The 12,447-nt window shown below is 39.3% G+C and overlaps 2 protein-coding genes across 2 annotated transcripts; one reads left to right on the top strand and one right to left on the bottom strand.

Moving 5' to 3' along the window:
- Positions 1 to 249: 249 nt before the first annotated feature.
- On the bottom strand, positions 250 to 7,876 carry LOC118751042. Its single transcript, XM_036485805.1, has 3 exons — positions 7,730 to 7,876; positions 7,287 to 7,548; positions 250 to 1,552 (listed from the first exon to the last, which is right to left on the bottom strand). Exon 3 carries the CDS (start codon positions 1,549 to 1,551, stop codon positions 265 to 267), a length of 1,287 nt encoding a protein of 428 aa, XP_036341698.1. The 5' UTR covers position 1,552; positions 7,287 to 7,548; positions 7,730 to 7,876; the 3' UTR covers positions 250 to 264.
- On the top strand, positions 3,379 to 4,748 carry LOC118751043. Its single transcript, XM_036485806.1, has one exon. It carries the CDS (start codon positions 3,596 to 3,598, stop codon positions 4,322 to 4,324), a length of 729 nt encoding a protein of 242 aa, XP_036341699.1. The 5' UTR covers positions 3,379 to 3,595; the 3' UTR covers positions 4,325 to 4,748.
- Positions 7,877 to 12,447: the final 4,571 nt, after the last annotated feature.

The raw sequence follows: 12,447 nt of genomic DNA, 5'->3' as shown, positions 1-12,447 counted from the left end.
AGATGGTTCAGCCACCACACCTTACATTTACATTTATTTACATTGTAAATTATGTTCTTTAACTTTGTGAATTCTGCCGCAGATTGGTCCTTGCCCGGGGATCTAGTCCGCATGTTCTCCGGTCCTCCTTGCAATCTCTAGCTACGGGGAAAAATGGAAGAAAAAGCTAATAAGGAAAAAATGTGTGGTTGATCATTTCATTGCACTTTTATTTAAATTCGGTATGTATTCATGAATACTAAATATAAAATTTTAACTGTTTTGTCACATTTGGTGATCTCCTGATATAATCAGCCCGAACATGGAAGCTTGCGCCAGTAAACCGCCGATCGTTGTTGGCGGAGTGCCACATACCATGACCTGGGCGTATACATCAGCGCCAAGTGTTAGTCGAGTGGGGGTGGCCCGATAGAACTGTGGATCCGCCAGACGGATAAATTGAAACGGCGTCGCTATCGTTGGGTCGATGTTAGCCGCGGGGCTGAGTCGGTTGTATCGCGTAACTAGCCTGGCCTGGGTAATTACTCGTTCCGCGACCCCGTACTTTCCTCGCAGCACGAGGGAACATGTTTTCGCGCGGGCGTTGCTGACTTCGAGCTGAAGCTCCCGTGCTAGGTCCCTGTCGATGGTACTGCTGGGGGCGCAAGAGTCAATCAACGCCCGCACCAGATGAAGTCGGCCGCCTGACTCGATTCGTACAATTGCGGTTGGGGCGATGGCTACGAATGAGCGCATTATTGGTGCTGGAACCGCGATTGTTTTTAACTTGCCTGTCCGGAATCCACCCGATGGAATGCGTTGGATGGTGAGGGAGGAACGGTCGCCACGTCGGTGTCGTGCGGCCCTTATTGCTTGCCAACGCGACGAGCGAAAAGGACGAGTTTCCGCGCCATCACGCTGGCTGCAATTACGCTTGCGCCAAAATGAGCGAAAAGGACGAGTTTCCGCGTCATCTCGGTGGCCAGAATTGGTTCCGCGCCGATATGAGCGAAAAGGACTAGTTTCCGCGTCATTTCGTTGACCGCCCGTTGGCTGTGTGTGTGTGAGCACTGCTGGCATGGGACTGTCTGTTTCAAGTTCGTGCTGTAGCGGCGGTCGAATCTTGCGGGTTTTCAAGCCGCCGTCTGGTGGTGAAGGGATTATCTCTTCCCGTCTTTCCACCTCTTCTGCCTCTACCTGCTTCGCCCATGACATCGGTTGGTCGGAAACGTAGAGCGAAATCGCTCCGTCAGAGCCGTCGTCGTTATCGGGGTGATTTTCCGTCGTTTCCCTTGGATCGCCGTAGTCTTCAATATGCAGGGAGGTATGGTGCTTTTCGTCGCAGCGGTGGCATCGGTCATTGCTTCCACATATTTCTATCCGATGGAATGGCGACAAACAGTTGGGACAGTACCGATGTATCAAAATCGCCCGCAACCTTTCCTCTGCGGATTTCCCTCGGTATATGGGGCAGAGTCGTACTCCGTGGTTGTTACCGCACAACCGACAAGGAATCTTAAAATGATCGACACGTTTTTCGGTCTTAGTGCGGGTGGCCGTGAAGCGAGGCATTCTGTAAAGTTAAACCCCCTTTTTATCGCCGTATGCACAATTATGGTTCATTGTGTATTTTAAAACCTTAGCTGGGTGGCAAGTTATACATATATACATACGCATATTTAATTGCTAATGATTTACATTTCTTATTACTATTTTTATTTTACTTTATTATTATTATTTTTATTTTTTATTTTTTGAGGACTAATTCCATGCCCTGCAGTGTATAGTGGCTGAATAATAATTCGCTTATATCGTACACTAGGTGAGAGAATGACTATAGTGTGTTTACCTTGGCCTCCCACCCGAAAGAATAAACCGTTTCATTATTTGTTCGCATGGTGCGGGACTTCGCTGAATCGGTTCAACCGCTAGTGCTTATGAATGTGCTTGGTAGTATCACAACTTAATGATCTATTTTGATATTCCTAAGTTGGAGGGCACTTCGAAATTGATTAACTCATAATTTTATTAAAAGGAAATGCATATTTAATAAGCTTTGCTTTGTCCCGAGCAAATCTAAGGAGTTCGCCGGTATCGAGTTGCGTAGTAGATTTTCAGTTTACCGATCGTAGGGGAGTCCTAACCCTGGCTGCGCTGTCAACCAAGAGCGTAAATTGAACTTACGTTCTTACATTAGAGATGTGATGAGTCAACACATATGAGTACTCATACCTAGTCGGTACCGATGTTAAAGGTATCCGGGACTTTCGATATTCGGTGCCGAACATATGTAACAAAAACAATTTAGAAGCAAAGCTCATCAGTTGCGTGGGGGCGCTATCGTACAAAGTCGCATTAAAATAAGTGTATATATATATGTATATATATATATATATATATATATATATTGTACAGGATTCTTTGTGAACCCGAATCCATAGCCCTTTTAGAGAGCGAAGAAATGACATAAATTTAAAAATTAGTTAACAAAGTTTCAATAAAGTTATCGAGGTTTCGAAAACAACACTTAATGCGTTCTTTCAATGGGGATGAGCTCGAATTGAGGTTTTCCGAATAAAATACAACAATCATGCTTTTTATAAAATAAACTTTACTTTGCATATAGCGCGACCTTTCCGTTTTCAGTCATGGTTGTTGAAGTGGAGGAGTCTTGATTTTTTTTATTTTTATTTATTTATTTTTTTTTTTGTGATACCCTGTGCCAGACTGAGGCGGTGTTGCTTTCACATAGCGTAAAATTTACGATCATTGTTGACATTTCATTCATCGAATTGCAGCCTAAGTCAAGCATTTCCTGAATGACACGAGACGGTAAGTAGTGTATTTTTGTCAACAATATTTTAATTGAATATTTTTCACCTTCTACTTTCAGCTTCCGTTAGAAATATGTCACGGATACCATTCACGCAATTAAGCACCTCATCCTTGCACGTCAAAACCCAGTTGACCTGAAGGATGGATGGGGAATTCGTCGCATCGCGGAAGAATCGGCCGGACCGTATTCTCTAACTTCCACCGACGACAGCCCCTCGGAAAATATTTCTTCACTACGCGCAATAACGCAAAAGTTTAAATTCATAAATATGCCTATTAGCACATCCAACGGCGCGACAGAATCAGAAGCGGCAAAGGTGAGAGGTGCTCCAGATGGTGGTGATTGTACTAGTATTGAATGCGATCAAAATTCCGAAACCGAGTCTTGTCATGACCAACATGAAGCATATGGCATCGCTGAAAATTATGATGACCAGAGCGAGGAGTACACTTCTGATGATAGTGAATCGGAGGAGCAGTCGGTGGCTAAGCCGCTGGCACGCGCACGTATTGCCAATCCAATTGAGCTAGCTGCGACCGAAGATGTGCTGTCTTCCGTCAATTTTACTTGTTGTTAAACAAAAGGCGGTGCAGGTTTTTTTTCGTTTGTATTGTTAGTATATGTAATCTGCAGTCTTTTTGTTGAGGTGGATCTTCGCTGAGATTGCAAATTGAAGAATTCAGAAAACGTGTCAAAACTACTCCCATCAACAGTTGGAAACTAGCTAAAATTGAAACAAACTCATCACCAAGTACTCTAACCACAGAATATTTGGAGGAAATGGGTATTGGTATGCTTGACTCGGAAGAGAGCTCATCATCTGCGGCTTCATCAATTGCTCTTGTTCTGAGTGCAAGTGCAGATGAAAATTCGAATGGGGTTACTCCAAATTTGGATGCACCAAAGATGTGTCACAATCGTATTGCTTCCTACCGACATTTGGACAGTACGCTAGACAGTACGCTTAGCAGTGAAAATAATACAATAATAGGTAGCCCCAACATCAGCCATATTGGACCCGAGTGTAGTAATGCAAATCATCAACATTGCAATAATAATAACAAGAATACATTAGACTCCTTTGGTGACGAAAGCAAACAAACGTTGCTGCTGCAACAATGTCAATCTAAAAATGTAGATAAAGTATTACCTCAATATAGGAAAGTCGCTATACTTGGTGTGGGTGCAGGCAGTAGTTCGTCGTCCGCGTCTGCATTACAACCAAATGTTACAAATTCGAATTCCAACTCGCCTTCAGCAGGCAGAAGCACACGTAGTCCGTTGGCTACAGTTTCTGGCAACAACCATAATCGAACAGTAAGAAATGCTTCACAGCATGAGAGCATAGGAGGTAGTTCTCACATTCGTCTCCAGGAATATGTTCAGGAATCCGAGTCATGTGGCCCAATGTCTCGTATTCAGACAAGACCCTATTGTATTCTGTTTGTAAAGGTGGATCCTTTGCTAAACGCGTTTCACTTCGAAAAAATTGTGAGCAAGCGATCTTAAGTGACGGACCTAATCGTACGTTATTTGGAAAATCCTGTTTGAACGGCAGTGACACAATATATTTGCCTGCTTTATTCCGTTTAGTAGTGCTTTTATAAAGTTCCTCGCAATAGGTTTCATCTTTGTTGTAGGTCTTATTTCTTGGGATATCTTCCAATTCCCAAAAGGACGCTAAGCGTTTGTCTAAATTTATTTCGCTAAAAAATGATACGCACTTATTCGCTGGGGTACTTGTGTCAGTTTGACCGGTGAGAATCCAGCCGAAGACGGTTTCCTGAGCAAGAAGAGTTCCCAGTACGTCTTTCCTTATACCGCCTAGCATTATTTGTGCGTAAATGTCTCCACCGAGGACAAGATCAACTTGCTCACTTACAAAAAATCTCTTGTCTGCTAAAACTAACTCTGGAAACGCTTGCTTAGTCCTAGCATCGATTTGGCAAGCCGGTAGATTTCCAGTTAATTGTGGTAATACCAACACGGTGGTATCTATATTGATCAGTGGGTCAATTGGTGACCGCAGTTGTATGAAACACGCCTCTTTTACTTGAGCTGAGACTGTGTTATTTATTCCAGATACTTGAGCTTGTATCCTCCTCGAGGGCAGATTAATCCTACGCTTAAGTCTTTCAGTAATGAAAGAGCACTCCGATCCGGAATCTATTAGAGCGCGGGCCGAAAAATTTGTATTATTAAAATATATATTGACTCGGGCGGTCCCTAATAGAATTCCTTTGTTGGTATTAGCAAAGCAGGATTGGACATTTTGGGTTGGTCCTTTGTTTGCTTTGGTAGCATCGTGTCTTGCCTGAGCTTGAGCAGAAGTTGACGCGATGTTCTCTGACCCATCGGATACGTTTGTTTGATGCCTTTGGTTCATAGTTGCTTTTGGCTGAAATGCTTGAATGTGAAGGAGCGTGTGGTGTCTTTGGTGACAGACGCTGCAATTAAATGAGTATGTACACCTAGTCACAGTATGTCCAGAAGATAAGCAATTCAAGCAACCATGATTATTTTTAATGAAGGCGATTCTGTCTGCCGTTGTTATTTTAAGAAATTTTTGGCATTTTGACAGTTTGTGATTATTGCCTTTACAAAATTTGCACAGAATCTTGGCTACGCTTGCTTGGTAGGCCCCGTGCCTTTTCTGAGTTTCATTGTTTTTGCTATTTTGGGGCTTTGAAAATCGAGGGTGTCTTACAGCTTTAATATCTGATATTGTTTCAAGTGTTTGAAACCTATTAGAGAGGAATTTATCCATATCCTCCCACTTGGAAATTTCGGTTTTATTTTCAATTGTTTGTTCCCAAAGAGCCAACGTACTCTCTGGCAATTTCGTGGAGCAGAGATATGTAACGATGGCGTCTCAATTGGATACGTCAATTTGATGACATCGCAAAGCCGATAAACAATTATTAATATTTCGCTGTAACTTTTTTAATGAAGTACCGCACTTACTTTCTACTGACTCTAGGTTAAAAAGAATCTTTATCTGCGAATTCACTAGAATGCGTTTATTCTCGAACCTATCACAAAGGTTTTTCCATGCAGTATTGAAGCCCTCGTTTGTAACATCACATTTGCTAACTATCTCTTTGGCCTGAGTTTTCTGGTTCAAATGAAACAACTTTTCTACAGGAGTGAGGCGCTTATTATTGATATAAATGGCCGTAAACATGTCACGGAATGTAGGCCACGAGAGATAATCGCCTTTGAACACATCCGTATCACACGGTGGGAGATGGATGTTGTGTTCTCTGGCCGACATATCCTCGGTATCTTTGTCACTTTTGACGAGCTTCGAATGGAGTTCTGCCATGTTCGACATGCAGCGCAGATAAGTAGAATAGGTACTTTTATACTTAGCCTTCACTGAGGCTGATTTTGCTTCTACCGCACCTGAACTTAAATACTCTTCGTACGCTATCTTTGCTTTCCTCCACATGGCTTTCAGTTCCTCTTGCTGGATGGCAAGAGTGTATTTTGTGTGCTCCGTTTCAGTCATGCTATTGTAGTCGGCCTCAAACTCAGGCACAACATCAGCTAATCGGATAAATGTTTCCATTTTTAGGATCCTAATGAAAATAAGTTACGAGAGCACTTCGAAAATTATAACTTTCCCAAAGTTTTAAGCGAATAAACCACCACAATCAAATAAGTTAACACCGCAATTTAGGTGCAAGTTCGCACGGATATCAAATTATTTATTAAATATCAAGCGTAATATATGTATGTAAATATATGTATTTATGTATACTCGCGTACACTAATGAAAATCTTCTAAGATTACAGGAACTGATACTCGCCACCCAACTCTCAGCGAAATATTTGTGTATAAATGTGAAATAATTCCACTGTGCTACGCATATATTATTTTTGTTGATTAATCGTTCAAAGTGATCTTGTGGATGCAGAATTGCAGAAGTTAAAAAGTGTCCCAATGTGAAACCAAATGTGTGTAACAAGTGCAGTCACAAGTGAGGTTATGTATCCTCAACTCAGTGAATTGTTGTTAGTGCCGATGATTTGACCAATTAACAAATGCTTGCAACACGATTGTTTGAAAATATTGAAAGCAAACTCGATGTGAAAAATAATAAAATCGATGTTTTGCAAATTTGAATAAGTGATTTTGAAAACACGAAACTAAATATAATAAAAAAACAAAAAAAAAAACTTGTAAAAAGTGTGCTCGCTATAAATTAAGGTTACACTAACAACTGAGGTGGTGTTAAGCACAGAAAAATCTACTCTAACCCACACTTGTGTATTGCTGCAGATATTTGTCTACAACGTTATTTACTAATTAAGTGCGAAAGAACACAAAAAGTGATATCAATGCACTGATGATTTCCACAAGATCACTCGCGATAATTTTGGATATGCGCAGGTTTTTGGTATTTTAAATATTTGCCGTATTACGTATACGAGAATGTGCAAGAAATTTGAAATGTCAACCACATACCTTTAAAACTCCTGAATGTTTTTTAATGTGGTGCTGGTGCTTAATTTGGGTGTTGTGTACTGATGTGGTACGTTCCCGACTTATTGTAACTTCACGCTGGTGTTTGTGGTAATTCTCCAGTTGATGCTGGCGGACGGTTGTATGCGCAGATGTAATAATCTGGAGACCGCTAGTGACCCTTGACCGCTGGTATATTCAAAGAATGGCGCCTTTGTTTAGCTGCAGTGGACTGTATTTGCTTTGCTCTGGTTAATTATAGTTCCTGGCGAAGATGGACCATGAAAAACCCTGGCGACTTAATGGGTATAGACTCGCTAAGTGCACCAGTGTTTTTTATTGGAAAAATAAGAAAACAAAAGCACCAGGTTTTAGTTTGAAATACAATTAAGTTTGACGGTTTATTTAATAGGTATATTAAAATTCAAGGGGGCTTACAATATTACCTTGATTATGAAGTGGTGTGGTGGCGGAACGTCCGTAATCGCTGGTGATTGAAATCCAATAGAAAGTTTAAAAAGTTAGAAACTGAAGTCGAACCCTCTAAACGGTTTGAAGAGTTCCGTTTTCAGGGGAAATTTAACGAAAGTGCACTGACAGGAAAAGTGCAGTTTTTTCTTTTTGTCTTGTTTCACATACGAATGTGTATGTGTGTGCATCTGTTAAATTAACATTAGGGTGGTAAACCCGATAATTTACTTTAAGTATTTGATTTAGCGTGGAGGCCTAAACAGCCTGTGTTTCAATTCGAGGAATACATACAGTGACCAAAATATAAATTAGGACTCAACATTTTAGCAAGGTTTGGCTATTTTTCCTTAGTTTATTTAATGTTACTCATTTTTTATGAAAGTAAAGCTCTTTTCCTAAGAAAAGCCATATAATACTGTTTAGGCGCGACTGCTAATACCAGGCGTATAAATCTATTTTGTTGTTGTTGTTGTTTTTGTTGTTGAAACACGAAATTTTTGCACATGCACTTCTCAACTGCCATGTAATAACACTTTCTTAAGTTATAAATTGATACCAGTTCAAAGTATGCTCGACGTAGTTTGACGCATCCTCCGGATAACCATCCGGAGTTTTTTGCGGACTCTTCATGGCTTACAACCAAATGGATGTATAGAATTGACAACAACAACCACGCTGTCAAGTTTAAATAGCGGAAAATCAGCTGCACTTGAATTATGAATGAATTAGCAACAACGGTTTACGGGGTGGACATAGCTCAGTGGTTAACACTTCTGACTTTGCACATCGATTACGCAGGTTCGATCCCTGCTGAAGTCTAGAAAAAAGAAGTCTGATGAGGAGATGTGGTGATCTCCGAAAGAGCTACTATAACTTCTACCGCTTAGACTTTGTGCTTTTGCAATTTTTCCTAATAAACAATCGTAGTACAAAGCTCAATAAAAATACTAAAAATCAAATATTAAAAAGCCAAAATAACATTGACAAATACGTGATAAAAATATTTACAAGGTACAATCGCTGTGAGCCAGCTTTAGGAAATTTGACGTTTGTTAGCATTTTTGAAAATTTCTCTCGCCGTCATTTCATTTGTTTGTTTTTTTTTTCACTCAACCCAAAGAAATATATTTCTGTCGAAACAACAAAATTTGAATGTACATTCACAGATATGTTTATATGTATGTATGTATGTACATATGTAAATAAATAAATGTAAGCAATTGTGTGTAAAGAATTTCTGCCCACATGCTAAGGCGCAGATTTTGGCATTCATTTAAACAAATTTAACCTTAAAGCCACTGCACTTTTGCCAAGAACTATCTTGGGTCAAGTGGTGTGGAAAAAAATTAGCCTAGTGCATATGGGCACTTGGGAAAATCCGCTGCCTTAACACCACAAACTTCGAAAATTTTTTGCGTACGTACGGTAATTGCGAGAATTTAAAGAATTTTATACTGCTTTGCTTGCAGAAAAAAACGATATTTGCGCAGCCGCTAAAGCAGCATCTCATTTTCCTTCTAAAATTTTTTAAGTTTTCCCACATTTGAATAAATAAATTTTCAAATCATAAGTTTTCATATATTTATTTTGAATTTATTTGACATTTGAATTATTTCGAGAGAGTAAACTCAAAATGCTAGCAAACCCAATGGCGGACGAATTGAGCGAGCGGTTTTACCTTTAAATATTTTTATCATGCTTGCAACCATGCAGAGGTGGTAAATTAACTTTACCACTGGCCACAGTGCCTACCCACTTTTTACTTAAATAAATAACCGATGCTCGGCCTGGTCTGATGCATGCTCCGGACAATGCTTCCGGAGCCATTTGCGGACTCCGCATGACTTACAATCTTGCAGAGGTGATAAAAAAACTTTACCATTGGCCACAGTGCACCAATATTTTTTTTTTTTTATATAAATACATAACGTAGTTTAAAGTACAAAACCGCGTATCAACAAAATGCAAAAGCACGTATCGAGATAATGCAAAACTGCGTATGTGAGGTTGCATAAATTATTTTCTAGATAGTAAAAACACTCATGTTTCAAAATGGTTCTCTTTTTTATAAAGCAGTCGCATTTCTGGCTAATATATTTCTGAACAAGCCAAGAGCTTGAGTGAGCAAATCCAATTTTTGGCGCAAATGTAAGTTACACGGTTTTGCAAAATGACGATACGCGGTTTTGTACATTAAACGACGATATGTACATGCAAACATACTGGTCTCCCCTCTCACTGTGTTATTCAAATACCAAATTTTTAACTTTGAGCAAAACACTACAAAAATTAATTCTGCAATGCTTCACCAAAATTCCAAACTCTTTAATTAGAATCATTAAGATTGAGTATAATAAAGTGCTACTCATTTGCTTCTCTTTTAAAAAAATGGTCGAACATACTTACTTTGTATGAAAAAAATGCGCAACATCGTCAATAAAACAAATTGCCAAAAATTAACGGTAAGTCTTAGCGACTTCAAAATTGCACTTTATTATGCTAAAATTTAACGATTTTGTTTACAAATTTTGCGCGCTAAAAACCTCGAGAAATATTCCCTACAAATTTGTGATGTTACTACAAGAATGCTGGTTCAGGGCTAATACAACTAGGATCATTGAAGACGACTTTAAGATCGGTAAGTTTTTGTGGAAAAAATTTTCAAAATTAGTTTTTGTCTCGTATTCGGCTCCCTTAAATATGGTCACCTTAGGCATACATCAAGAGCTTGACCGTCATGTCCGTAGCTTTAACGCCACCCGGAAGATGATCAATCAGGGCATTAAGGTACAGGGAGAAAAGCACAGGGCTTAACAAGCATCCCTGCCGGACACATTGATTAACCGGAAACGAGCTCGACAAATTTCCATTGAACCACACCTGACTCGTAGTATTTCCATATATAAGACGCAAAATATCAATCATATGACTTGATAGACCGTATGAGGCCAGCTCGTAGAAAAGCATGTTACGGGGGACGGTATCAAAGGCACATAAAATGTCCACAAATAATTCAAAAGTTTTCTTTTTTTGCGACAAAGTCGTGATTAATAATACTTGTCAGTTTAAATATATTGTCAATGGTTGAATATGAATCTATGAAAACGTTCTCCACAATCCACGCATTAATAATGGAAAGACGGACGGGAATACCAAAAACTACAGTTCACAAAGCTTTACAAGACCATCGATTTCATCCATACCACATTCAACGTGTTCAGGCTCTACAAGAAAGAGATTACCTGTCGACAGTTAGATTTTGCCGTGAAATGTTGCGAATGCATGAATCAGACCCCAACTTTTTTAATAAAATAATTTGGAGCGATGAATCATCATGCAAACGTGATGGTTATTTTAATTTACATAACCTTCACAGTTGGCAGATATACAATCCTCACGAAATGAGAGAAGATCGTTCGCAGTACCGGTACAAAATAAATTTATGGTGCGGTATTTTTAATTGTCAGATATTGGGACCTGTGGAACTGCCGCCAACGCTCAACTCTCACAGTTATTTAAAGTTCCTTCAGGAACGGCTTCCAACTCTTCTAGAAGATATACCCTTAAACCTGCGGCGAAGACTATGGCTGCAAAATGACAGGTGCCCCGCTCACCACGGGCGTGAAGTAAGAGCTCATTTAGACGAAACTTATCCTCGCCCATGGATTGGACGATACGGGCCAATCACGTGGCCCGCTCGATCACCAGACCTGAATCCGTTAGATTTTTTCTACTGGGGCTGTCTTAAGGACAAAATTTATTCAAAAACAATTCAAAACGAAGAGCATTTGCGGGATCAAATAAATGGAGCTGCTGCTGAGATAGCCCAATTGAGTTTAAGATCTCTAAAAGCGTCTTTTCTTAAAAGGTGCCGAGCTTGTATTAGAGTAGAAGGTCGCTAATTTGAGCATATTTTATCAATAAATGAATAAATTTTTCTTCAAACAACTCATGTATATCTTATTTCACGTGAACCCATCCTTCACACAAAATATTGATAGATATAGCCCTTGTTATAGACTCTAGTCCGAATTCCGGTAAGTAACATAAAATAATGTCAGAAGCAAGTACTTATGTACCTTTGTACTATTTAGCATGTCATTTGACGGCAACAAGAGCAAATTCAATTTAAATCTATTAAATACATTTTAGCGTGTCTCAGTCCTTTACCAACAAAAGCGGCTATAACTTGTTTTTTCTATTCAAAACAGTAAGTGTTGCACCTTTCTGAAATCTTTATTAAATGGGCAATTTTTTTATGTAATGTAAAGTTATAGCTCAGTACAATTTTTTTTTTCACCCGAGATAGTCAAAATTGGGGAAAAAATATCAAAAAGTTAAAAATCCAGAAATAGTCCTAATTTTATGATGGTTCCTTAATATATTTTTACTACATTGCATTCGAATATGGAGAAGCAACTATCTGGAAGTATTTTACATAAAAAATTTACTAAGTATTGCCCGGTTTGTAGTTGCAGTTAAAGAAAACACATGAAAAGGCAAGATTTTTTTTAAATCCGAAAAAATGTAAATATTTCAAAAACGGTGACACTTTTACCTAAAAATTTTTTGTTTATCAGTGAGCTCACCCCCCACCTACCTTCCCCTAAAGTTTGGGACGTTACTTCTGGGACACCCTGTATATAAGTTATACTTTTCGGGTTCCGAATAAATAATAACACTACCTACTATG

Source organism: Rhagoletis pomonella, unplaced genomic scaffold (genome assembly GCF_013731165.1).
Source record: "Rhagoletis pomonella isolate Grant_MI unplaced genomic scaffold, Rhpom_1.0 Rhpom_scaffold_00505, whole genome shotgun sequence".
Classification (NCBI taxonomy): Eukaryota; Metazoa; Arthropoda; class Insecta; order Diptera; family Tephritidae; genus Rhagoletis; species Rhagoletis pomonella.
Note: the sequence above shows the minus strand (reverse complement) of the source record. Positions and strands in the feature narration are given on the sequence as shown.

What these genes read in the sequence shown, in the direction of transcription:
- LOC118751043 (XM_036485806.1), top strand. Translation starts at nt 3,596, where the DNA reads ATGGGTATTGGTATGCTTGACTCGGAAGAGAGCTCATCATCTGCGGCT.
- LOC118751042 (XM_036485805.1), bottom strand. Translation starts at nt 1,551, where the DNA reads ATGCCTCGCTTCACGGCCACCCGCACTAAGACCGAAAAACGTGTCGAT.